Here is a 27,789-nt window from a genome sequence, read left to right on the forward strand (position 1 = left end):
TTATTCATGTCTCCTGCGTTTATTTGGTTAACAAATCTAGGTTTTGTGGATGTGAAGAGTCACAGTTCGCAGAATTTCAGACACTGCAAGCACTTGGCCCTCTGCATTTTATTGAGGAGCAAGATTGGAGAAGAAGATGCTTTGTAAAGAGCAAGATGATGTGGATGAAGACTGAAGTTGGAGGAAGAACTGAAGATGTGTGGTTCAACATCTTCCCTGACAAGATTCGAATTATCAGGCCAAACCAATCTGGTTAGCCAAACACATGATTGAATTATCAGGCCAAACCAATCTTGTTGCAAACATATAGTGCTAAGTTCAGTTATGCCTTCGGTTTGATTACAGATAAAAAGGAACTAGGATACTGAAGTTTTATTCACACCTGATAACCCAATTGAATAGAGTTTTGATACTGAAACATTCCAACCATATTAAGTGCTTTCATATCCAATAACTGGCATCGCAAAACCTGCAATAGGAATAATAATAAGCACAAGCTAGCTACTATTCTAAAACCACAACTGAATATCATAACCATGAATGGTGTCTTGTTACTACCCCATGAAGCATTTGATAATCTTATTTGTCAAGCAGGTAAGAGAATACTCGAGGACAACGGCTTGTACAGAAGTTTCATTCACAAATATATGCATCTCAGAACAACACATTAAGACCTAACACAGTTACGGATCATCATTCCTACACAGGCCCTATTTTCTGACTACAGACATAACAACCTTCAATAAGTTTCACTAGATGCTCATCAAATCATTATACCCAACAATATTATGGTCAGAATTTGATGCTCCATATGTCACAGAACATATCTCATTCTTTAAAATGCCTGAACCCAAATGAGTATAGGTGAAGGGAACGGAAACATCAAGTGCACTACACCATAGATAGTAACAGCAAATAAATGGGTTCCTCAAATTAGCATCACACCAGTGTTCATCAGCTCATATCTCTCAGTACTCCAAACACCAACTACAAATCTATCAGCCCCTGCAGACTTGGTTTTACCTAAGAGCTGATGAAAACTGCTGCCCTGCTATTTTCACCAGTTCAATCTGAGAACCACATGTGGCAAATGATAACCCACACAGAACCAGGATTCAAAAACGTAACCCAGAACTCATCCACCAACACAAAAATAAAATTGTTTCAAACCAATTGCTTTGCTATGTCCAATTTAACCTACCATAGCCCACACGCTTATCCTAACTGGATTTAACCTCTACCTCAAAGCATTGGGTATCCATTGACCGAGTTTTTAGCCATACAACAAACACCTCAGTTTTCTCGTTCCATTCAAACAAAACACCTCAGTTATCTCGTACAATTTAAAAAGACACACAATAGATGTACGTATCTTATCATTGACCTCACCACTTGTAGATCTTTGAGTCAAAATGGAGTCTCAATTACTAGGTTTGAACTGACCCAATCTACAAGAATGATGGCAAAACAATCAACGACAACCCAAATTAGAATGATGAAGAAGATGAAGATTTTTGAGAGCTCGACTCCGAACTTAATTTACCCATCAACTTCTTGGCAGACATCTTCGTCTGAAGGAAACTGCTGATCACTGAATCGAAGACCACCATCGTCAAGTTCAGGGTCGACATTCATCCTGTCATTCGATTGATATTAAACAACAACCACGAATCCTGTCAGTTGATTCAATCTGGTTGCTGGTTTCCTCTTTCCCTTCAATAACAAACACTCACTCCAGCCCAGACACCCGACTTTTTTTTACATCTGTTTACAACGAAAAAATTAAATATAATCCAAACCAAAATACATCTGTGTATTTACCTCCATAATCTTACCCCGTATTTACCTTAACCCCCAAATATTAACCCCGTATTTACGCTAACTCTATACATATCAGATAACCCACGTGTGGCCTCTATCTCGTCGACACGTGGACAAACATACTCGGTACAGCACCATGTGGGTACATTCTAGACGTCTCACTTAGCTAGCTCTCATCGTTTTCCTTGGATCCAGTTTCTTCTCTCTTCTCACACACAGTTTCTTTTCCGGTAAGGCCATCTTAAACTTTTAAAATAAGAATGTTTTAGTTCTAGCATGTATTTTGACAATCAAAGTCACACATTCCCTAACTATTTACTCACATATGAAGCATACAAAAAATTAGCCAAAATGAAAAACGTTTAACCATTTGATTAGCACAATATTCGTTTTAATTTTATTTAACGGCCTACAATTGTTTACATCAATTTGAATGATCAAATGATTATGCAATTAATTAAAATTTTGTAGACATGTTTCTTGCATATGAATATAGAGGATCAACAGTTGAGATCGTTAAAAGAAGTCATCTACTAATGTAAAATAGTAGAAATCCTCAAATTCTTAAAGTAAGGAGGTCCTCTTTATATATATATATATATATAATCCGTTTCAGATACGAACGTCCGCATCGCCTTACGATGCAGATTTCCCTTAGTTCGTCACCATACGGCGCCGGCGAGGGCACGTCTCCACCCCAGCGGACTCCAGCAGCTTTCCCGACCTCTTTCCATCCCCGGCGAGTCCGCCGAATTCCAGTATTCCGGTCAGATTGACTTTGTTTGAACGTTTTGGGTGATCTGGCAGGAAAACTGGAATTCGACGAACTCACCGGAGAGAGAAAGAGATCGGGGAAGCTGCTGAAGTCCGCTAGGGTGGAGGCACGCCCTTTCGCCGGTGCCGTACGGTGGCGAAAGGAGGGACATCTGCACGGTGCGGACGTCCGCACCTGATAACATATGTGTGTGTGTGTGTGTGTATATATATATATAGTCCTGATCCAAAGAGGACGTCCGCACAGCCCTTAAATTGCGGACGTCCCTCCGTTCTTCACCTGACGGCTCCGACGATGGCGCGCCTCCACCCAAACGGACACCAGCGGCGTCCCCGACCACTTTCTCTTCCCAGCGAGATCGATTTGAAGGTCTGGGCAGCTACCTCCACCCAAAACTTCACACAAGATCGATCTCGCCGGAAAACTGAAATTCGGCGGACTCATCGGGGAGAGAAAGTGATCGAGAACGCCTCTGGCATCCGCTCGGGTGGAGACGCACCGTCGTCTGCGCCGGACGGTGGAGAACGGAGGGATGTCCGCACTTTAAGGGAGTGCCGACATCCGCCTCTGATCCAGACTATGTGCGTGTGTGTGTGTATATCATTTTGAGAATTTAGTTTAATTCCATGAATTTGGACGTCGGGCATAGGCTAGCTCTGAGCCTCCGACCATATCCCAGATCAGAGACAAAGAGAATAAAAGAGGGATACATAGAGATGGAGAAGGTGGATGTGACCGGAGGTCATGAATGGTGAGCTAGGGATCCAGTCACTGCAAAAGAACCAATCACCTGCAGCTGATTCTGGTAAAGGAGGTAAGGTTGTGGAGTAGAGCCATGAGAGAGACCACTAATTAAGATGGAGATGAATATTAGATTAGTACTCTCTCTTTGCATAAATTCACTGTCAAAATCTGCCTGTTTCATGTATGGTAATATATGCAGTTACAAGGATTACTGACATCAACAAGAGAGACAGCTGCTTCTGTACAAACAAGAAGGTATCAATTGTAAACGCCGAAGCTAACATTCAAAACCTAAAACATAAACTTGGTTGGTGAGGGAGCCAGGAAGCAGGGTATCTTACCCATGTAATGTACCATGGCAATTACTTCTCATCTTGGTTACTACTGCAAACAAAATATCTCAGTGATCGATCGATTCGACCAAAAAAAAACAATAAGTATAGATATCAGATTCTCATTATACCAAAATGAACCAAACATCAAGAATTTGCTAAATTATGGAGCAATGTTAGTGTACCGTGTACGTACATTCCTCTAGTAAACTATAATGAGTAGTGGTCGCAACCTCTAATGTTGTGGCAGCTGCTGCTAGTCATCAAAAAAGAAAGTCTTACGTTCTGATGGTGTTATTGAGCTGAGAGTTAACCAACCTACTTCTACCACCATAAGGTGGTCTTGACCTCCTCCTCTCAATAGGCGCATCGAGATCAGTTTTGATCGATGGTTCAGTGCAAGGGAACTCGACTGTAGAAAGATACGTCTTAAGGACCCATGAAGACAATGTTATGTTAGTTGGAGCTAAAGAATTGGAGAAGGCAACTATTGTAACTACATAAGCTATGACGTTAAGAGACATTTAATTAATCAAAGCAAAAAGAACAAGGTTACAAGGTCACCAGAATCTTCAAATGGAAGGTGATTTAAAACTGGTTATAGATGTTGCATGTTAATGGAAGAATTAGTACCCTTTGGAGACTTCTGTTTCTTTCAACCCAAATCTTTAAGTGGAAGGTGATTCAAAATTGGTTATATATATTGTTAATGGAAGAATTAGTACCATTTGGAGACTTCCATTTTCTTCAAGCATGTGTTTAATTGAAGAAGTAAATTTTGTAGCGTACGTCGTTGTTCGTTAAGGACACCAACTTTCACATTTAGAAAGTAGAATCTCAAGGTCGGTTATTAGAACCATATTCTTTGATGATGTAAACTCATGTAGTCGGAAAAGAAACTCATGTAGTCGGAGAAGTTCTGCTATGTAATTACTGTGTTACGTAGAATATACGCATGAGTCATGACAATCTCAAAACGCTGCGTTTTATCCACATCCTCGTGTCAGTAATAAAAAAACAAAACATAGGAACTGACTCCGTCACACAGAACAGAACACACCAACACACTCTTCTCAGTTGCACCGTCGCACGCACGAAAAGTCCTTCCCTTTCCCTTTCCATCGTTTTAGATTTGCATCCATAATAATCTCCTTCGCTTCTGTTTCCAGTTTGGTCTCAAACACAAACCCAATCCCAAACTCCCAAACACAAACCTTCTGTCCTAAACCCGACACTCCCCCCACGTAATTCTCATCGAACCCCCAAAAAACCCGCCACCAATTTCTCCCTCCAGATCCGACCAAAGCCCCCGTCGTTCTCGCACAAATACGCGCCCTTGCTCTGCCCCTGTTCTGGGTTCGGAGCTCAATCGTTGTTGAAAGTTTAGATCAGTTTGATGTGTGTGTTAAGGTTGGGAATCGAATCGGAGATGGCGGGTCATGTTGTTAAGGTTAAGAGGGAGGCGCTCGTGGCATGCATGACGTGTCCTCTTTGTCATAAGCTTCTGAAAGAAGCCACCACCATATCTCTCTGCCTCCACACGTGTTAGTTGTTCCCTTTAATCTCTCTAGTTGATATCTCAATGTTTTGTATCATCTGAGTTCTGTTTGGTTGTAATCTATGTGGTTGTTTTTGTTGTATGGGTGTGTTTTTTTTCGAGAATTTATGTCGTTAAATTTGAGGTTATGGCATATTGGCATTATCAATCTTGTGTCTTCGGACAACCGGTGATGATGTTTTTGTTTGTGGGGCATGTTGTTTGTTGATGTTTGCTGATTATATGAGTGGTGAATTCGGGACCAGTTTGCAGGAAATGCATACTCGAGAAGCTGTCGGATGAGGAGGGAGATTGTTGTCCGGTATGCGAAATCGATTTGGGATGTATGCCGGTGGAAAAACTTAGGTAATTGTTGGTTTCGTTTGCTTGTATGTTCGCATATTGAGTCGACTGTTTTAGTGGTGAGTGCCATGTGTATTTGGTAAAATTGGACCGTTTAATAGGGATATGCACTTGGATTGTTCGAAAGGCAATTAAGTACCCTGTGTTTTTTTTGGGAAAAGAAGGACACTTCTAGCTTATTACATTGTGCACCGTTGGGAGCTAATGACCATATATGTTACTTGAAATGTATCATGTAATTTAAGCCACGGGATCTATCAGAAGAATATAAGCGAATTGTTGCTGGTTATTTAATATCTTCATTAAGACTGCTTTCGGAAATAGGAAAAGAAGTAACTGGCAAGGATTGTAAGAAAACGCATGAAACAACATCCAAGTATGATTTTGTGTAAAAGTAGATCCTTTGTCAACTATCATTATATTTTTTTAATATTCAAGACTGAGATATAGGTGGGCTTTATTTGATCTGATTATAGTTCTCTTCTTGCTCACAATCGTATGTTTTTAGGCAAATGCTTGCATAATCATTTAGTTGCACTAGTTATCCTTTTTATTGTCGTAATGTGTGCTGGAGCTTACATGAAAACGTTCTTACACATGCTTGGGATGCCAATTAATTTAATCTGCAGGCCGGACCATAATTTGCAAGATATCAGGGCCAAGATATTTCCTCTTAAAAGACGTAAAATTAATGCACCCGAATCACCTTCAGTTACATTACCGGTGAAAAGGAAGGAGAGGTCATTATCTTCATTAGTAGTCAGCACCCGCAAAGTTCCAGTGCAGGCAGGCTTGACTGGAAAGAGATCAAGAGCTTTGACAAGAAAGGCTGCTGCCTTACGTGAATGCAGTTTTTCTGTTGAAGGAACTTCAAAGAGAGAAGACTCTTCAGAAGATCATCCAAGGAGCTCTAGCTCACCTGATGCTCAAGATAAGATGCAGGTAAAGGGCGACCAGGAGTTTGATTCTTTCTGCTTTACTACGTGGTTCAAGTTTGATTCAATGGCAAACCAAACAAGTCACATGCTTTTATAGACAAGAATATATGAGGCATAAATTTCAACTTATTTAAGTTCTAGGAAATCTGGTCTTTCTCCTAAGGAAAACCTGGTCTAAACTCTTAATTAAATCGCTTAAATTTAGAAAATTAGTACTTTTCCCAAGCCTTTACAGAATGCACATAAGAATGGATTGATGAGATGTTGACACAGTTTATAGAAGTCAAACATGAACCAGACATCTGACCTGTAAGAGATGATGAATGGTGGTGATGCATGGCTCTTGATAACACCATCAGTGGTGAACAACAGTTGGATCACCCAACAAGGGAGCAATGATGGAACAATATAGCTGTTAAGAACAAACTAGGAAATCACAAAACTTCCATAAAAGTATAATATTTGCAATCCGGTTTATTCATTCAACAGTTGACTTATTTAGATGTTGCATGCTTATTCAATTGATGCAGGATTCTTCCATGCCTGAGAATTCCTATGAGCAGAAGCCTAAGAAAGATGATGTTGAAGTAATAGAAGGCAAAGCTGATCTGTGGACACCCTTAAACTGTCTTGTAGAGGCTGCTAACCGAACCAAGTCCTCTAAGTCAAATCCACAAGGGCAGTTGCCTGCCAAATCAGAGCCACTCAATGCCCTTGATAGTATTTCTGAACTTTATATGCCTGAAAATAACACAGACGCAGAATCACCAGATGCTCTAGAAAGTCATGTACATGTCCCTAAGGTCAAAATCAAGGAGCCCGAGAACAGTACTAGAGGAAAAAAGAACATTAATGCGGCAGCAGTTACAGGATCCATGAAACGGAAGAGGTTTCATGCAGGTAATCGTAATAGGGGAGCTCCATCTGTGGAGTCAGGTGATTCAACTCAAGATGTACGTGGGGCTAAGCATAACAGAAGAAATAATCCTATTTGGTTCTCGTTGGTTGCAGCTGAAAACTGGTGAGACAGCCCTGCGATTATAAAGCTTGCTTAGTTATGTGGTTTATATATGAAAAACTTAATTTCTTTTATCATGTTGATTTATTGTTTTTATGGTAAATGTCTTTAGGAAAGGAGAGGCCTCATTGCCCCAGATATCATCATGTTACCTGAGAATAAAGTGAGCTTTCTATAGTCATGTTTCTTTCTTTGAAGTGCTGCAACTTCATAACAATGCATTGCCTTATCTTAGTCATTTTGTCATCTGATGTATGGGATAAACAGAACCAAAATCTGGCCAACTTCGCATTTTCATTTTGGGCTTAATGTCATGTACATAAGAACAAGTTTGGTAAATTCTACTGTAAGAATATCATGGAGGTCAATAGTGATGATTTGAATTCCTTAGGCCGTATCACAAATTCTGTGAAAGTTTGACCTTTGCTTATTATATTTTTTTCCAGCTAAACTTGGTACATGATTCGTCCAAAAAAAAAAAAACTTGGTACATGATTTGGGTCTACCATTATTGGTTAAGAATATGCTACACCAGAAATGTAAACAGATTATTACTGAGTCAACTGCACAGCCTAAGTAGAGTGTTCAGCACCTCAGCTACCATGTTAACCACATATATTGCCTAATTGTGATGATATCAACGTGTGCATTTTGATGAATTGTGAAGTGATAGCTTTTAATGCGACTTACCTGGGGCTTAGTGGTAATTACTTTTCTTTCTTCCACAGGGATGGTAAAATGCCTGTAACATTTATTCAGAAGTACCTTGTGAAGAAACTTGAACTTACCAGTGAAGCTGAGGTGAGTATGTTTTTGTTACCTTCAAACAAATTCATCTCAATCATCTCATTATGCTTATTGTATGCATTTTGAGATGGATATTTGTTTTTCCCCTTAACGCTTCAAGTGTTGTTTCATCCGATCAAGTAGGTGGAGATAATGTGCCGGGGTCAGCCAGTGCATCCGACATTGCAACTACATAACCTGGTAGATCTTTGGTTTCGAAATGGATCAACAACAAAAAAGTTGCCAGCAACAGTTGGCTCCTCTGCTAAAGATTTTGTGATGGTCCTCTCATACTGTCGGAGTGTGCAAAATCCTTGAAATACCTAATGGTAAAAATTATTGTATTTATTGTCTTCATAGCTTATATCTTCAATCATTGTAGCACCTATTATCCCATTTGACGGGTGTATCAACAAAGTTCAGAGTCTAATGATGTATCAATAATGAGTTTGTTCTCAATGTGATTATAAAAATAGCTTTGTTCTTTTTGAAATGGTCTCATATTGTAGTCTCGTCTATAACTCTGAAGAGTCCCACTGCTGTTTCTAGCCTATAGTCATGTACTAATATTTCATCACTTGCTGCCTGATTTTTAAACTGTGAGTGTTGGGTTGTTCAACCATTAGGGTAATAGTGCTGCGAGAGCAGATAACATCTGAAGCAAAACATCAGAACATCTTTCAATTCCAGAGCATATGGCTCTTCACAATTCACCGATATCTCGAACAACGTTCAAGTTTCCTTGTGGACTAAACTGAACAAATTTATTTCCGATGGTAACTCCTAGCATCACTAGATACTAATCTCGGTCAGAATTGTGCTTTATCTACCAATGAGAATAAATACTAAATGAATCCACCATGGTCATTACTTGCTACTATAGATGAATGTAAACCAAGAACAAAGAAGAGTGTGTACTAGTGGTTTGGATGCGATCATACCAGTAATAATGTACCGGAACCCATCAGAACTCCGAAGTTAAACTTGCTTGGGCGAAAATAGTACTAGAATAGGTGACCTCCTGAAATGCCTCGTTTTTTTTTTTTTTTTTTTAAATTAAAAGATAGTGTACTAGTGGCTTAAAATTCAAAATCAAAGCGTCTGGGAAAATGGACTTGATGTGGGCTTTTGAATGGGAGCCCAACACAAAATTATCTGAGCCCAAAATGACCAACTTTGGTATAAATGTCTTTTCTCTTTACATTTCACACTAGAAGAGTAAGCCTTTTGTGTTTCTTCAACCTCTCTTGAATCGAATCGAAGATGCAACAGGTGAATCCAAAACCCTAAATCTCATTCGTGTTTGCATGCGACAAAGTTTACTTATTTATCATCTGTTCGTGTTTGAAAAAGGGTGGAGGATCTGAAACAGAGGTGACATGGGAGGACCAGCAGAACATCAACAAGTTTGGGAGATTGAACAACCGGTTCCACGAGCTAGAGGACGAGATCAAAGTTGCAAAGGTTTGGTCTTTTTGCTCATATTGTTAATGGGTTTTGTTTATTTTAGTATGATTTTGATTCTTGTTTTGAATTAGTATTAATACAAAGTCATTGGAGATTGTAAGTTGAAGGAAGAAGGATAATGTGTTAGCTTGATTTGTCAGTCTTTTTGGGTTAATGTTACTGTTTGATTGAAGTAAGTGCACAAAACTTTGGATTTTGTGGCTTTGGTTGTCCACCAAATGCAGTAGTTCAACAATTAATACTTGCAGTTGTGAGGAATTTAAGGATATGGTGGAATAGTGAATAAAAAACCTGTTGAATTAGATTTTACCATATGTGCCGAGTGTGAGACTCGGTGCTTCCAATTGATTTCACAACAAGGAATAAAAGCACTGTGTTGCTGTGAAACATGGGTGAAGAATTGGGATTGCCTTGTTTATGTCTATAGTCGAGGAATTTGGCTGCCGCCGGTATATTGCCTGCTTTCACTCTTGGTTATGAGCATCTATCTCTTGTTTGATAACTTGATTAGGTTACTAATCCCTGTAAACTTGAAGTGTCTAGACCATGTAATATAGGATTTGGGACTTCCTTCTTTGATAATGTTGAATTGGAGCAGCTGTCTAAATAAAATTGATTATATATAGAAATCTAAGGTCTTAGTTAGAGACTCCAAGTATCAGATATGATCTGGGATTTTTCCATAACGATGAGTTCTTAACCTCTTGTATACTGAGTCTGATGAACTGGCTCTTCTAATGATATAATTGGTTATGTTTATGTGACTTTTTGTTTTATCCTAGAATGCATTTACGCTCCAAAACAAAGTGGAATTCCTTCCAATATTAAATGTGTCAAAAGCTGTTAAAAGGGTTTGTATTTTTATTGACAAATTAAAAGGATTTCTGTTAGTCATATGATTTTTCATGGGTATTACTGTTATTAGTTGAACTTGAATATTAATTCTATCTTCCGAATGTGTATTTATTCCAGATGTCCCCTGTCTTGACCAATTGTTTCCATCCAGGAATCAAATGATAACTTGGAGGATGCAGGGAATGAATTGATTCTCACAGATGAGGATGTGGTGAGATTCCAGATTGGTGAAGTCTTTGCCCATGTTCCAAAAGAAGAAGTGGAGAACAGGATAGAAGAAATGAAAGAGGTAACTAGCAAAAGTTTGGAGAAACTCTACGAAGAGAAGGAATCTGTTCTTGCACAGATGACCGAATTGAAGCAAATTTTGTACGGGAAGTTCAAGGACTCCATCAATCTAGAGGAAGATTGAAGGGGACCTGTGATGTCGAACCTGTTCCTGGGCGGATCTGAACATTGGGGTTTGGTTTGTTGTGCTAGTGTTTCTCTGATACTTTGTTGCTGATATGATGTTTGATTTGATAGATTTTTTAAATAGATGAATGAAAAGTAAGAACTTTGCTAAATTCTTGCCACCCTAGAAGTTTAGGCAATTAGTTGGCTTGAAGGATGCCACTTTTTTATCCATGTCAAACCCAACCAACAAATTTCCCTGAAAATGGCCTCCAAAGAACCCATAATTCTCCGACGTAACGTCTTCCACATCTTTGTAGACCATTGCAAAACAAACTCTATTGTCATACTCTGGCTCATTGTAAAATAGTTGGTCTGCCATTAGCTGCAGTTTGCCACCACCCTCGAAATGAATGGTCACTTTTGGTTCTTCTGGAATTGTCATCGAGTTCAAGCATAGTCTTGTCAAATTTATTTCCTCCTCAAATACTACGATCGGCTCCAATTTCGGATCAACCATCTTCTTCACTAGAGTTATTACTGGGTCAAAAATATGTCGAGGCACAATAGACAAAGGTGTGCCTGAGTCGACTACCATCTTATATTTCATATCCATTGTTTCTTCTGTAAATGAAACAAATTCATTCCCAACTGTGATTCCTTCTGCTATCACAATGTAGTTGTTTGAGAATTCTTTTGTATCAACCAATGGTGTAGAAACCACCCCTTCACCCAAAACTTCACTACCATTACCGAAATAGATCTTGCTTTCAATTATCGGATCTGTACTTGCAGGAACCAAACAATGAGAGAATCTATTGCCTCCAACATAGGGAGCAATTTGAGAAACAAATGACAAGGGTCCACGTCCAAACCCAATCATTCCCATTTCATTTCTTGTTGCAGAATTATGACCAACATCGTTCTTAATCCCACACCCCACGATGATATCTTCTACGGCTACAACCACACCTGTTGTGGATGCCATGGTAATTGTTTCTTTAACTAATAAACCTTCGGAGTATGACTCGTCTGCATAACTGTAATGGTAAACACAAGGTTTTTCATGATCTTCACTACAATAGTTTGGTGGATAGTTTGCAGGTTTCCTCTCGGCGACAAGTCTACATTCCCTTGCACCACAAGTAATGTTCCTAAACGTTGAGGATTTTCTGCGATCAAACAAAGCATGTTTGCTCTTGTAGCAAAGAAAACATGGCTGACATTGAGTCCATAATAGATCGCTACCTGTATCAGCAATTGCATAAATATCTATAGGCGGGGTTCCCATTGAGAACTTCATAATATGCTCGCCACTCGTCTCATCGGTTCTCATATTATGCTTGTACCATGGCGAATATGGAGAGTTTTTTCGGATAAGATGAGCGCTGAATCCACCATTAATATTGTTGATATTGGTTGTTGCTCGAACAGAGTGATATACGAGACCAAAGAGAAAAATAGTGATGACAAAAGGACAATGAGTGCCCATAAAATAGAGTTTAGGTAGTTATGAGAAGAAAGAAGTTGAATTTGAGGGAATATCAGGATGGATTCTTGAAATTGTTACTTAGACAGAGATATCTACGAACCTTACCAGATTCTATCACAAATTTTCAAACAGAGGAGTTTGTGTTTACAGCTAAAAGGACACTTGAATAGAGGTTAAGTTTTGTATTTCTTAAATAATCTTGAAGATGACTTGAGTTCTTGTTCTCCTGAGGAAACGCTGTACCGGTTGTTTTATTGGGCAGAGCCTCATTTCTTGGGTCAATTTTTTAAATTTTGAATTTTCTATTGATTTCAAATTACCCTAGAGTGAACTTATTTTACGGTTGTGATTTACTTGATGAAATAGCATGCTAGCCTGAACATGAGTAACTTTAGGCTTTTCTTAGGCTTCAAGAGTTCAAGTTCAACAAGTCATGAGCTCAATACCTTGAATTGATTTCCACATATACAAGGACTACATACACCAGCAGAGATTAAGAACTTGGACAGCAACATTATTTGCTCATTGCATCTGAAACTCAAGAGGGACCTCAAAGAAATCTCTGATGCTGTTCCACTCGATCAAATAGAAGCGAAAGTTCGCCAACACTCCTGAATCGATCTGCATATATGTATGTTGAGCTACAACCTTCATGCATACAAATTAACTATGATCAGCAAGAGTTAATTTTCCCTAACATATATGAGCATGACCACCTCTCCCATTTCCTGCATACAAAGGGATCATCCGAGGCTGATAGCTTTAAAAGTGGCAAACCTTATTGACGGAAGTTCTTGGCTGTCATCTCTAGGAATCCCATACACACTAGGATTGTGTGGATCCTAAGCCAAAACAACTAACAGTCTAACAAATTCATGTTTCAATAATTCAGTTAAGACCACATCACAACAACAACAACAAAAAATGGAAATCCGGAACTAAAGTGATCAAATGTCAACTTGTTTCGAACTCGATCGAGTTTTTTTATACATCAAGTTTTCGACAACATCCGTGGAGAAAAAACATTCGAAATCAAAACCGAGTAATGGCCGGGCGCGACGGCTCTGATCCAACAACGGAGACTAACCCGCCTTCAGCATCCCAGTCTTGTTCTTCGTGAGAATACAAGTCTTCGGTGCCCCGGAACGCGGCGTGGAGGCCCACAACCACCACGGCAACAACCAGAGAGACCAGCACATTCACTCCCACGTGCGTGAGCACAAGCGCCACCACGGTGAGGAGGCTGAGGGCGAAGAGGACGGCGCCGTCGTCGAAGCTCCGGTTAAAGAGGACGACGGGGCCGGGGGCGCGTGAGAAGTAACCGAAGACCCAGTAGATGAGGATGATGAGGAAGACGATCATGGAGACGGGGTGCCATAAGAGGCTGAGGAAGACGATGAAGAGCACCACCATGGCGTAGTTGAGGCGGAAGTAGCTGAGGTTGTGCTTCGCGCGGCTCTTGGCGTCGGCGTAGCTGTAAGGGGCGGAGAAGGCGGAGGGGGAGAAGAGCTCGGACCATGGGCGGCGCGTGGGGTGCACGGGTTGGGAGGGCGAGTCAAGGGTGAGGTCTTTGGTGGCGGAGGTTTGAGCGGCGGTGTTGGTGCCGTAACCCGCGGGTGGGTTTAGCGACATGGGTACTTGAAATTTGGGGAAACGTCCCTCGGATGAAACTAGAAGAGAAGAAAGGAGAGTTCGAAAGATATTTATACCAGCCCAAAAAAGGTCAATCTTTTTATTTATTTTTAAAAGTATTAAAATGTAACTGGATTTTATATAAAAATCTCCTGAAAATTCTTGTATGCACGACGTGTATTTACACGACACAATCTTAACCGTTCATGACAATTCATATGTTTAATCATTATGTTTCTATATTATTTTCTCTAATTCTAACCATCAATGCATATACGTGAAGATACATATCGTGTATTAAAGATGCTCTCTAAAGTCTCAACTAATTATAATTTCGACATACAAAAATATATGTATCGATACATTAATATTCCGGTAACTACATTTTTGCTGCAGTAAGCAAAGAGTGTAATATGGTGATGTATTGGTATATGATGTGCATAGTAGAAAGGGGTGCAAATGAGAAATAATTGAGTTGGGGGTTTAACAGTTTGATAATTACTTAAATAACATTGTTGCAGACAAATTGAAGTTACAGCAAAAAATTTCTTACATGTTGTACAAACACATACTGTAACAAGCTCAAATTCCTTAAAAATAGCACACTCCGATGTTATGAAAGGAAGAAAAACCATCTGAATGATGAACTGCTGGGCATTCGGCAAACTAAGGTTTTGGTTTTTGTTTATCTTTACTGTGGAATTGCCTTCCGGCTTCAACCGCTTCCCTGCAATGGAGAAGTGGTTAAGAGTTTCGCATATACACTACATGCCTGCTTTTTTCTTCATACACGCAACATGATTTGCAGTTGCATTTGGTTTTGCAAACAAGATCGATACAATAAGTTGAGAACTGAGAGGGTGAAGTTGAAAAGAAAGTGACACCAACCTGAAAGCATCGACGAGTTCCTTACTTTCAGGGTCCAGCTGCACACCCTCATAAAAACAATTAGCTGCTTCATCAAACTTCTGCAAGAATAAACAAAATATTTGATGGCTGTTGGTCTTATTTTGTAGAGTAAACAACATGAGCAACTAAATGGGAAAGTGAGTACATGCCTGCATTAGGCGCAATGCTGCACCTTCTCGAAAGCAAGCTTTTGGCCAATCTGGTTTCAATTCCCTGCAGGCCTTTGCATCGGCTAAGGCATGCTCAGGTTGGCCAAGACGAAGCCAACAAAGGCTTCGATTGGATAGAAAAATGGGATCAGTTGGGTCCATATCAATTGCCTGAAATGCATGGTCGTAAGTCAAACACAGACACTAGTGGCCGTTCATAAACAAAGAGGGTCAGATGTTCCCCACTAATATATATCAAATATTACCAAGAGTCATCCAATAAAATGGTTTCACTAGAATAACCAAATGAAAATTATATGATTGCTACATAAACGGACAAAATGTTAAACACTAAACACTAAAAACTAATATAATGCACCTGGGTATATGCATCAACAGCCGCTTGATAATCCTTCCTACTGAAAGCATCACCTCCTCTTGATTTTGCTTCTGCGGCTCTTTTCTTTGCCTCAGGTGTCACCTGAATAAGACACAAACACAAGATCATAAAGTCACAAGTCTAATAATGAACGCGGACAAAGTACTTATATAAGCTCGCAAGGGTCAATTGATCATAGGGGAACACTTGGTACCTCAGGAAGCTCTTTCTTTAGTGAAGTAGAGTCTTTTGGGACATTAAGCTCCTTGGTATTTCGCGATTGTTCCTGCATATGATTTTCTTGAAAGTTAGAAATCCTATTTTTCTTGTGAATATGAAAAGAAAAAGAAAGATTTTCAAACTTTAAGGGGGAATGAAAGTCCAGATCTTGGTACCTGTTGTTTGCTTGTTTCAGATTGCATATACTCAAGTATGCCATCAACTGTCCATTTTGAAATGGTTTCAACTTGTGATGTCAAGGGAAAGAGGACCTCCACAACACTTCGGTTCCCACTTGCAGCTGCAATCTGTATTGGCTTCAAACCCTCCTGTGGTGCACAGTAAGTCTATCGATTAGTAAAAGACACTAAACTTCATCCATTGATAAAACTAAATTAACCGTTTTTTCAGACTTTTAAGCATAACATAATGTATTGGTGTCAGCCTCACCTCATCAGTTACATTGGGATCTGCTCCGGCTTTTAATAAACATTTTATAATCTCCAAGCTCCCAATATCAGCAGCTATGTGTAAAGGGGTCGCTCCACCAGCACTCATATTTACTTTGGCACCTGCCTGTTCAAACAAACAAAAGGAAAAGTAAAGGTTGCAAGTCAGATAAAGAAGCAAGATTGCTAAACTCAAAACATAAGGGCATTCTGCTATTAAACATTACACATGCATTATACACAGACACACAGGATAACTGAAATTGCGAATTAAACTTTGAATAATGGAACTTGTTGACTATATCCCTAAGGTTCAGTCACATGTGGCATATAAAGCTGAGATAGATTGTTTACTAATATAGCATTTCATGTATCACTGAGCTATTCTATAAGTGTCTCAACGAACATTCGTCTCTTAGTCAAAACAGTGAACTATTGATAAACAATAAGTTCTTAATCAAGATTTGACATAAGGCCCAAAAGACAAGCTGTATGCAGCTCACTTACCATCTCCCTACTTACAAATCTCAAATCTGTATCAGGGAAAATTGTTCAATATATATGATATTTGTTTTGCGTCTCACAAACTGAAACTATATTGTAGAAATCATTAAGGAAGAAAGTGAACCTGAATCAATAACTCTAAGCATGCCAGTGAACCAGCTGCCACAGCTGACAACAATGGAGTAATATCATCATCACTTTCAGCATTAGGCTGCAAAAAAAAAATTAATTAATTAATTAATATCAGGACAATATCAGCTTATGAGTTCCTGATTGCTCAAACACAAAATATGAATTAGGATAAACAGAGGACCTAAAAGCCTAACAGTGGTGCAAGGAAACACAGACAAGGTTTTGATATCTTCAGCCAAGCCTTGAAAGCTCAAAAAGCCCTTAAAAGCCTACCGTGACTATGCACAAGTTTACTAACCAGGAACATGAAACATGAAGGACAAGCTTATGACTATTTTTACTCTCTTAGAATGATAGATTCAAATAACTACTAGACCAAAACAAAGAAAGTTGGAGAGAATGAAACATATTTCCTGTTGAATTCTTCAGGCCAAAAAAAAAAACAAATGTTGAATTTACTAACTAACTCAATATGGACGCAGTATTTAAAGTAGAGATTCCCACAAGATAGGTACTCCCTGCACACAACCACCAAGCAACTCATGGATCTATTCTGGAATTTTCATTTAGAAAACAAAACAAAAATTTCCAACCGTCTAGATAAGAGCATAGGATAAAGTTGTATGTAACTGAGAAACGTAAATGATGACTTACATTAGCTTGGTGTTCTAACAGAATTTTCACAGCATCTGGTTGGTCATGACCAGCAGCCCAAATTAAAGGAGAACCCGCATCACTTTGTGAATTGATATCGACACCCTTGGAAATTAAGCACCTCAGCAACTCAATGTTTCCTGTAAATAAACACAAACCAAAATGACTCATAGAATTTATGTCAAAGACTTCATTTACAAATGGCACAAATCAAAAGATTCCTGAAATTAAAGAACCACACCTAGTCCAGCAGAATGATGAAGAGCCGTAGCCCCTAAATCACTGGCGATAGATGGATTGGCACCATACTCAAGAAGAAGTTTTGCAGTATCAGTATGGCCAAGACGAGCAGCATGAATAAGGGGAGTGTCGCCTGTCAAATAGAAATTTCTACAAGGTGAGCAACATGATAAGAAGATGTGCAAATCCGTACCAAATTTGTGCCTGCTCAAGGTGATCATACAAATATAAAACTCCATATTGGAACACTTATAATGTCTTGATTACAAGACTCCTAACAAATTATCAATTCCAATATGCAATATAAAGCTCCTGGTCCTCTGCCAGCTGAGGTTCAACTCATAAATTAGATAGTTTTGAATTGTGACTTTCAACCCTTACATTCTGGTCACGTTTAACAAAAGAAAGATCATGCATAGCATAAAGCACATACCATCTTCATCTTTGGTATCAACATCAAGTTTCAATTCCTCCAGCAAGTACTTGCACATCTCAGTCTGGCCCTCTCTTGCAGCAAAATGAAGTGCGCCACGCTTGTTGGCATCCTTAATATCAGCCACAGTTTTGGGTAAACCCTTCCCTTCATCGAGTTTCCCAGCCAACTCTACTCAAAAACAAAACCCCAATTCAATTCAACCCCAACAATAAAAAATGGCAAAGAAGTTTCAAACTTTACTACAAAAGAATAGAACCCAATTCATCATAGCAATTACACAACCCAAAAACAAAGCATAGACTTACTTTTTAAGAGATCAACATTCCCAGTACATGCAGCATTCAGGAACTGCTGAACTATTTCCCTAGCTGCAACAGACATAATTTGATATAAAAACACATGATGGTTTTTGATTGAAACAGACTTGGGTAACCATAACTTAATGGAATGAATCAGATTCAAAGGAAAAGGTTGAAACTTTGAGTTGGATTATGAGAGAGGAAGTGATAGAAGGAACCTGCAAGTGCTTCAGAAGCGTCCGGAGCCATAGAAGAAGATTGTAATATTGGGTTTGCGAAAGCTTTGACTATGGTCGGAGAGATTTCTTGGGGAGTTGAAGTTGGGTTGTCTCCAGAAGAAACTAGAGAGCTTCAGGTGATGTGTCTGCAGGGGTTTAAGGTTTTTGTGGGACTTTTGTTATAGAAGAGTTTCAGATCGTATATTATTCGGGTTTGGGACTTTGGGTCGTTTGAGTGTGGGCTGTTTGATTGGGGCTTGGAGTTTTGCGATGTCGGCTAAACCGTTAAACTGTTGACAGTATTCACTTTTTTATTTTTGGAAGGAAAGGTTATATTCCGTCCGTCATTTAAAAAAATCATAACAACTGTACAAGATCAATCTACGGAGTTTGAAGATCATACCGTTACAAATCTTTACTCGTGTGACTGCTCGAACGAGTTAGGCTTGCATCCAAAAGGATGATGCGAAACTTCAATTCCAAAGGAAAAATGCGAAAAATTAAAGTCGATCCCCTCCTACTCAACTAATGATGAGTGCAGAAACTTGACGTTGGAAAACACCAGCATCGTCGATCTGCAACAAAGATCTTTGTGAACCTATGTTCTTCTGCTAAGCCAGCCTCACCACATGATAAAACACCACTCCCTAAAACGCCCATATTAGACAGGCACAAGGGGTGCCGTCATTTGCAACACGAAACCTTACGGGTTCGGTATGCTCATCTCTGAGAAAAAGAGAGCGAGTTTTTGTATAACCTTACTAAACTGCTAAAAGTATGTTTGATTCATGTATGCGTTGCCAGATTTTGTGACAGTGTGGCACTGTAAGTGTATTATTTGCTTAGTGATTTGTTAGATTTTAAAATAAGTGGTTTATTGTCATTCTACCTTGTGAGTTGTGATTAGACTACGAATGAGTAAAGAATCTTGTTAGGAGAATAATTGTTGAAGGTTTTACCAAAGAAAATAATTACACATGATTACTTGATGAACTTGTAATGTAAATGATATTTTAGATAACAAGATTGATCTTATTCTTTTGCACGGTGCATTCTCCGAATTCCATTTTCATAGAGACAGACCGGCATATTCCTACCGGTCATGTCTTCAATAAATTGTGACAAAAGTGAATGAAATATATAATCGTAGCTTGGCAAGAAAATTGAGGAATGATCCTTTATGTGTGAGACCTATTGTTCATGCAGTACTGGATCCTCATTTTGGTCGACCAGCTGTAGACATTTTTACTCGAGGGGTGCTCTCAGCTTGGTGAATACATACATACACATACATGATCTCATCGTTTTTCTTCTATGTGCGCCTAAGAGTAAACAGATTAACTTGGATCATTAAGAATCAAATGAAGTGAGGACAACAAACAACCATGCATGCATGTAATCGAATAAACTAACCAGAGATGATGATTTTTTTCTCGATCATCTTGATCGAGCTCCAATGAACAACTGTTCTCATGGATGGAGGCCCTAATTTAATTATAATCTTAAACCAGCCTCTTCTCTATCTCCTCTCTTTCTCTCACACTCTCCTCTCTCTGATCTTTGATCTCTTCTTAGTTAATCTGTTCTTATGTATGTATGTATCTCTAGAAATTAAAAGTAGTCCTTAATCTCCTCTGTACAAGCATCTGATCAATGATTCGAATGAGAAGAATCTGTACAAGCTGCCACCAAATTTGATCTCATCTCACACTTTGATTTCAGTAAGATTGCATAACTGAACAAGCTACGGCTTGTGCCCAATGCCTCAATTTGGTCTTCACCTGTTGAGGGTTATCACCTGCAATATCAAATTCCACTTTAGCCTTTTATTTAACCATAGAAAATTAGAAGTGAACTCTAAAGCACCAAACTTGTGGCAATAGATCGAATTGGAGGCAAAATGTGTTCCTCATACTACTAATTATTTGATCAGATGGTTATGGTTTTCGATTTATTGCCAAAATGTAAGTATTGTTTTGTAATTTATATGCACGCATTGGTGGTCTAGAGCAATGTACCTGGGCTGCAAATCTTCCACCCATCACTGTCGCTCCTAGGGCTAGGGCTTCCAAACGACGATGAAAGTCCACCAAATGACGACGTCGGACCACCCATTGACGACGTGGAATGTCGGCCGCTATTGGGCGAGGAGAGCGGACTGGGAGAGAACTGGCGGTTGACGGCAAAGTAGAGGTCAAGAGCCGGCAATGTAGGGCACAACCTTTGACCCTCTTCCTCATTGAACCCAAACCCTAGCTCTATACACCCTTTCAGCTCATGCAAGTCCTCGTCCGTCAGGTTCATATCGTCTCCCTCTTGCTCCTCGGCAACGGCGCCGGGGGAGTCACCGTTCCCGTTTCTCTTCCTCTCCTGCTTCAGAATCTGCCGCCGCCGTTTCTCCCATGCAATGTCACGCGGCGTCTCGCACATGGACAGCTGCTTGCACAGCCTCTTTCGGCTCATCATCTTCGGCGGTGCCAGCGGCATGTGCTGCAGCTCCTCCGCGGAGGATGAAAGCGACAGGCACGGTGATGACTCCGGGGACGACGGTACAATCGCCGGCGGCGGTTGTTGCTCCACGTCGTTCATGTCCATACGTCAAAATGAAATATAATGTGCGTTTTCTAGGCTGGTTTGTACGTGATGGAGAGAAATGAATGTAATTTGGATGTGGGATAATGTTGAATTCCACTAGGGATAATTGTTCGGTTGTGGCGGCGGCAGCGGAGGAGAGAAGTGCTGCCGTCGCCAGCCTAAACAATGAGCGTGAAGGGGGTGCGGGATGGGCGTGTTTTCCCTGAGTAATGGAGATGGAATCCGAGAGGAAATTCGATGATCTGCGGCGCGGTTCGGATTAATCACCAGCAGCCAGCCCGACCCGCTTAAGCCAGAGGTGGCGTCAAGGGCTTTAATGGGGAGAGTATGGGCGGGTGGAAGCGCGGTGGTCTCGCATTGCCGTTGTAATTTGCACCATCCGTTTCTAACGGTGGCCACCCAACGGCCTTTGTTAAATTTGGAGGGGGTTACATGTATATGTAAATAGATGGATTGGTAACCTAGCTTACTTTATAGTTTGCTCAACCAAAACTGCGTCCATATAACTATAATCGTGTACATATATAGAGACTCTAGAAGAACTTAAGTGGAAAATTATATACAAATAGGAAATGGCCATTTCTAAATTGTGAGCATTGTTGATGCAACTTGGTAAATAAGGATAGTTAAGCATTTACTCATTGAGAACTAAGTGAGTGATTAATTAATTGCATAGCTACCTTTATAAAGATCATTCATGTACTCCTGACTCCTCCAAGGAAAAAAGAAGAAGCTATATATAGGGAGATGGTCGAATAAGCAATATTGCGTCTAATATTGATGGATTAATCTCACGAATGAATTTCGATGTTTAAAAGATGAAAACTTCATCATTTCATCTGCAGTTCGACCGCAGAGGAGAAAGTACGTAAAAGGGAAAATCTAGCTTAGTATACTTGCCAATAGCAACCAACGAAGTCTTTGTTCTTTCTAGTTAGGAACTTACAAGTCAAGTAACTCACAGAGGTCATCCAATGATCCTTTCACAACTGAGCCAAGAAGCTAGCTAGACTTTCTCCCGATTTTGATCGTTCTTTTTTACGTTAGAAATAGGTTGGGACTTCCTTATTTTCGATTTTGTTAATGTTTCTTATTTAGTATGAGAGGTGTGGATCTTTGTCCCCCTCATATGTTTATCATATTTGACAAATAACCTTGTTCTGACTATGCTTAATAGAAGAAAAAGAAAGAAAAAAAAAGATTAATCACTCTAACTTGAAATTGGACCAAGTTTAATTCAAATCCCCTTGCTATAACACACGCGTGTGTTTAGATGCAATAAGCAACTTCTTTATATATATCTTCTGGTTTTATCTGTACCTTAAACTAATTTCAGGTTTATTAGCACTAGAATTTTTTTACGAAGCAACTTGGTATGTTGACACCTTATACTGTTTCTCTTATACACATGAATTTATTTGTTTTAATATCTCATGGTATGATGACTATGTTCGAGAACAAAATCTTGTCATTGATCTTCCTGAAACAAGTCTACTCCATTTTGTGGTTGTTTCAAATTGACCGACTGATCGAAGAGTCAGCTACTCTATATTTAGCCTATTGCATGTTTCATTTTACTGTTAATAGAAATATTACAGACGGTACGTCATCCACAACCATTCAAATGTCTAGAATCTACGCTTCTTGCTCTCAATCACTGGTTTCAAACCACCTTCTCCGTCGCCAACAAACAATGGAGCTCTGTAATGCCTCCAAATATGGAAAAGCAAAACGAAGAAGCAAAGCAGAAGAAACAATAATACAAAGAATCAAAGCGAAAAACCGAACCCCTTACTAACTCTCCTCCCTCGTCTTGCCTGGTCTAGCTTTCCAGATCCAGGTAAGGCTGATAACCCTTTTTGGGGTTTAATAGGATATGGATTTAGGTAGGGGAGGGTTAAAGTAAATTTACAGAGATCCAAGAAAAACGAAAGCTACTAGGAACACGAACAAACCGTTCTGATTTCTCAGGCGTACAGGAAAACGAAACCCTTTCTTCTTCTTCTTCATCTTTCTCTTAGCAACAAAAAACGCAGTCCATTTTGTTTTCCTGTACGCCATTGAGAGAGCTCAGTCGCTCTCTCTTTGCTCCTCTCTTGCTAGTCATGTCCACCGGAACGGACATTGTTTTCTTTCTGGCTTTTGTGTCTGCCTTCCTGAGTTTTGGCCTAAATGCGGCGGGCCCGGATGCCGGTCCGGCTTCGTTGATGCTCGGCTGTGGCTCGGATAATGAAGCCAAAGATGCAGACGGGCGAACATGGTTACCAGACTCAAAGTTTGTTAGTGGTTCGAATTCAAATCAGGTCCAGGCTCAATACCAAGACCCTGCACTTACTTCTGAGGTCCCATATATGAAAGCCAGGGTGTTCACCTCAAATACCACGTACAAGTTGCCGGCCAAATCCAAGCAAAGGTACTTCCTTAGGCTACATTTCTATCCTTCAAACTACGGCAGCTACAATGCGGAGCAGGCCTTCTTTTCGGTTGTGGCAAATGGAGTCACGTTGTTGAAGAATTTCAGCGCCTCCATCACTTGCACGGCGACCACACAAGCTTATCTCATAAGAGAGTACGCCTTAGCTCCACTCACACAGGATGGTTTGGAGATCACATTTGCTGTCAACACCGGTTTCGCCTTTGTCAATGGCATTGAGCTTGTCCCTATCCCTGATGACTTGTTCGAAAAGGCGGCGTTTGTTGGTGGGAAGGCGGATGATAGCATCGACAGCAAGAGCTTGAATTTGCAGACAGTGTATAGGTTAAACGTCGGTGGGAGTTTCATTGGGCCAGCCAAGGACTCTGGCTCCTTAGGAAGGGCTTGGTATGATGACAATGCTTATATATTTGGTGCTAATGTTGGGGTCGAAAATGTGGCTGACAATAACACTAGAATTGAGTACAAAGATATCCCAGACTATTCTGCTCCTGTTGATGTTTACACCACCACAAGATCAATGGGTCCTGACAAGGATATAAACATAAATAGCAACCTCACTTGGGTGTTCAACCAGGTTGACGTCAAGTACATGTACATTGTGAGGCTACACTTTTGCGACACCGTCTTCACCAAACCAAATCAGGTGGTATTTACAGTTTACATCAACAACAAAACTGCCGAGCCTGAAGCCGATGTGATTGGATGGTCAGGAGGGGTTAATAAGGCTGTGTACAAAGACTATGCGACATTGCTTGACGAAAAGAGCGGCGGCGATCTTTGGCTAGCCTTGCATCCTAATCCGGATACAATGCCACAGTACTATGATTCACTGCTCAACGGCGTGGAGATATTCAAGATGGAAACTAGTAAAAGCTTGGCCGGTCCTAATCCCAAGCCTTCGGAAATGTTGGAAAAGGCCGAGGAAGAGCAGAAGAGAAACTTTGAAGAGAGTAAGAAAAAGGATACGGGATCAAATAACAAAGCTCATGTGATTGGTGGAGCAGCAGGAGGAGCTGCAGCGGCTGGGGTAGTGGCTGCATTGTGCATTGCTGTGTATCAAAGGAAGAAGAGAGTCCAAGGAGGCGAATCGCATTCTACTAGCTGGCTTCCAATTTATGGCAACTCACACACTAGTGCCAAATCATCCAAGAGTAACGGTAGCAGACATCTCTCATCGGCTGCTCAAGGCCGTTGCAGACGCTTCTCGTTTGCTGAGATGAAACAGGCCACCAAGAACTTTGATGAGGCTAATGTGATTGGTGTTGGAGGGTTTGGGAAGGTGTACAAGGGTGTTATTGACAATGGAGCTACCAAAGTGGCCATCAAGAAGTCTAACCCTCAATCCGAACAAGGAGTACACGAATTCCAGACCGAAATTGAGATGCTTTCGGAGTTGAGGCACAAGCATTTGGTGTCTCTTATTGGATTCTGTGAGGAAGACAATGAAATGTGCTTGGTTTATGACTACATGTCACGCGGAACGCTTAGGGAGCACATTTACAAGGGCAACAAGACTTACTTGTCATGGAAGCAAAGGCTAGAAATTTGCATTGGAGCAGCTAAGGGACTTCACTACCTTCACACAGGGGCGAGATGGACAATCATTCATAGAGATGTCAAAACCACAAACATTCTCTTGGATGAGAATTGGGAGGCTAAGGTCTCTGATTTCGGGCTCTCGAAAACTGGCCCAGACTTGAACAAGGGTCATGTTAGCACAGTAGTGAAGGGTAGCTTTGGGTATTTGGATCCAGAATACTTCAAAAGACAACAACTGACTGAAAAATCTGATGTCTACTCATTTGGGGTTGTCCTATTTGAGGTGCTGTGTGCAAGACCTGCTCTAAATCCAAACCTTCCTAAAGAACAGGTTAGTCTAGCAGATTGGGCACTACATTGCCAAAGGAAAGGTATTCTCGAAGACATCATTGACCCTCATCTGAAAGGCAAAGTGAACATGGAGAGCATCAAAAAGTTTGCAGACACAGCGGAGAAGTGTTTGTCTGAGTGCGGAGTTGATCGACCGAGTTTGAATGACATCTTGTGGAACCTTGAGTTTGCTCTGCAGTTGCAGGAGGGCATAGAACCTGTGGCAACCAGGTCGGATTCACGAACACGTTCCGACTCCGATGATGCCACTTTGAGAAACCAGGAAATGATGGCGATACATTACAGCAACCTGAGTCTTGGAAGTGAGAGTGACCTAGGGGAAGTTCAACCATCGTCATCATCCAATAACAACGAAGCCGCCCCCGATAGTGATAGTGCAATCTTCTCACAGATTGTCAATCCGACGGGTCGGTAGAGTGGAAGAAGATTTGCTGTTAAATTAAGGCGTGGGATGCAAGCAAATGAGACCAGCCTCTACTAGATTACTTGGGAGGATTGATGATGATGTGCTTTGATTCTATGTTTATTACTTGTTTGCTCCTTTTTCCTTATATAAGCAATATAAGCTGTTTTAGTACTAAATATAAGACAGGCCAGGTTTCTATAGCAAAATGTACTCTGCTCAGAGATGTTGTTCATCATTACTGCAGACTCGAGTTTCATTCTGCCTGGTGCATGTTCTATATGCTGAATTCCTATACATATGCATAAATTTAACATGTCCTCTACCTTCTAATGCACAAATTAAACCCTTTTAATACGCACAATAAAATTTATCTATATTGGATGATAACATTCGGCACGAAATAAATAAGAACATAACAAACAAAAAAACGAATCTTTTTAGACTATTGTGTTTTTCACTTTACATTCAATTCGTCGTTTAGATAGTTATGATTTTATTAAAAAGTAGGATAAAATATTGTATACTCTTTGTGGTTTGAAGTCACATCTGTTTAGTCCTTATGGTTTTATTTTAATCTGAATAGTCTTTAAATCATGATTTTTCATCTAAATAGTGTTTATAGCTTTTAACTGAGAAAATGAATCGGAATGACTATTTGAATGAAAAATTATGACTTTAAGGACTACTCAGATTAAAATAAAACCATAAGTACTATTTGGATGAAAAATTGTGACTTTAAGGATTATTCAAATTAAAATAAAACCACAAGGACTAAACATATGTCGACTTTAAACCACAGTGACTAAACAAATTTCAATTCTAAAAAGTAACTTTTTCACTACTTGTTACAAGCGTTTGTTTCTTGATTGATATGTTAACTTTGAAATCCATTTTAATATCTAGAAAATTCATTATAATATTACAGATGGATGTACATAGATTTGTGATTTATAATATATAACGAAAACTGATAACACTAAAATACTTAGATATTTAATTTAAAACACTTAGTTAGCCTAGCTAAACATTGTTCTGTTATACCTAAGTTGACAAGACTTAAGGAACTATAATCCTTAAGAACTTGACAGCATTTTAGTGTGATGGGTGGCGTGTACGACGCATCTTGGAGCTTCATACCCAAATCCTCTAGTTGTTGTCATATTGGCATATTTTATTTGACACTAATCTTCAATATGCTACTTTCAATGATTCTCCACTAGACGATCATATACAAGATAAGATGATATATTAAACCTGCTTTTGATTTTAAAAGGTTTCCTATAAGAATTGAAGTAATCACTCTAATGTGGACTATGTTGTTGTGTTTAAGCTACAATAATTAAATCCATCTTTTTTCTGGCTACCTAGTGCAAGATGACAAGGGATTCACCTAGTAATAAGGTCATTTCAAAAATCATTCCCTCTTTATCCATCAAAAGACTTGAAAGTTGTAGGACTTTCTTCATCACCAATAATTTAGTAAAGAAGTGATCATTTACCTACCACCCAGACTATCTGATGAGTGCGGTTATTAGTACTTTCAAATTTGTTAACTAAACCTCACTTTATTGTGAATTATTAAATGACATATATATCCTCATACACATTGACTATTAAGGACAATAATTATACAAAATGAAATATTATATTTATTTTCTCTAGACTTTCCAATTCAATAATAAATTGGTTACATTCTTTATTATTTTCCTTTATATATTTT

The 27,789-nt window shown here is 39.7% G+C and overlaps 6 protein-coding genes across 6 annotated transcripts in view; 4 read left to right on the forward strand and 2 right to left on the reverse strand.

Annotated features, from left to right (window-relative positions):
- The window catches only part of LOC101311209, a 57,618-nt gene extending 57,471 nt beyond the window's left edge, over positions 1 to 147 (forward strand). The window contains exon 14 of the mRNA XM_004304702.1: positions 41 to 147. Within this exon, the coding sequence (XP_004304750.1) occupies positions 41 to 147 (107 nt within the window). The remainder of the gene's footprint in view (positions 1 to 40) is intronic.
- A 4,564-nt stretch (positions 148 to 4,711) lies between these two features.
- Positions 4,712 to 8,890, forward strand: LOC101307221 (E3 ubiquitin protein ligase DRIP2-like). Its single transcript, XM_004302012.1, has 7 exons — positions 4,712 to 5,216; positions 5,476 to 5,575; positions 6,202 to 6,514; positions 7,041 to 7,531; positions 7,641 to 7,691; positions 8,257 to 8,329; positions 8,459 to 8,890. The coding sequence occupies exons 1-7, from the start codon at positions 5,069 to 5,071 to the stop codon at positions 8,630 to 8,632; spliced, it is 1,350 nt and encodes a 449-aa protein (XP_004302060.1). The 5' UTR covers positions 4,712 to 5,068; the 3' UTR covers positions 8,633 to 8,890.
- Positions 8,891 to 9,492: 602 nt separating this feature from the next.
- Positions 9,493 to 11,271, forward strand: LOC101307508 (probable prefoldin subunit 4-like). Its single transcript, XM_004302013.1, has 3 exons — positions 9,493 to 9,586; positions 9,668 to 9,778; positions 10,788 to 11,271. Exons 1-3 carry the CDS (start codon positions 9,578 to 9,580, stop codon positions 11,046 to 11,048), a joined length of 381 nt encoding a protein of 126 aa, XP_004302061.1. The 5' UTR covers positions 9,493 to 9,577; the 3' UTR covers positions 11,049 to 11,271.
- Positions 11,272 to 13,385: 2,114 nt separating this feature from the next.
- Positions 13,386 to 14,153, reverse strand: LOC101311497 (PRA1 family protein F2-like). Its single transcript, XM_004304703.1, has one exon. The coding sequence runs from the start codon at positions 14,151 to 14,153 to the stop codon at positions 13,554 to 13,556; it is 600 nt and encodes a 199-aa protein (XP_004304751.1). The 3' UTR covers positions 13,386 to 13,553.
- Positions 14,154 to 14,630: 477 nt separating this feature from the next.
- LOC101311782 lies at positions 14,631 to 21,336 on the reverse strand. Its single transcript, XM_004304704.1, has 15 exons — positions 20,760 to 21,336; positions 20,468 to 20,539; positions 18,742 to 18,864; positions 18,530 to 18,592; positions 18,222 to 18,392; positions 17,790 to 17,921; positions 17,549 to 17,688; positions 16,887 to 16,973; positions 16,260 to 16,385; positions 15,986 to 16,138; positions 15,805 to 15,876; positions 15,591 to 15,692; positions 15,212 to 15,382; positions 15,042 to 15,121; positions 14,631 to 14,880 (listed from the first exon to the last, which is right to left on the reverse strand). The coding sequence occupies exons 1-15, from the start codon at positions 21,334 to 21,336 to the stop codon at positions 14,820 to 14,822; spliced, it is 2,130 nt and encodes a 709-aa protein (XP_004304752.1). The 3' UTR covers positions 14,631 to 14,819.
- Positions 21,337 to 23,441: 2,105 nt separating this feature from the next.
- Positions 23,442 to 26,129, forward strand: LOC101312076 (receptor-like protein kinase ANXUR2-like). Its single transcript, XM_004304705.1, has one exon. It carries the CDS (start codon positions 23,442 to 23,444, stop codon positions 26,076 to 26,078), a length of 2,637 nt encoding a protein of 878 aa, XP_004304753.1. The 3' UTR covers positions 26,079 to 26,129.
- The last annotated feature ends 1,660 nt before the right edge of the window (positions 26,130 to 27,789 follow it).

The sequence above is a fragment of the Fragaria vesca genome, linkage group LG6 (genome assembly GCF_000184155.1).
Source record: "Fragaria vesca subsp. vesca linkage group LG6, FraVesHawaii_1.0, whole genome shotgun sequence".
Taxonomy (NCBI): domain Eukaryota; kingdom Viridiplantae; phylum Streptophyta; class Magnoliopsida; order Rosales; family Rosaceae; genus Fragaria; species Fragaria vesca.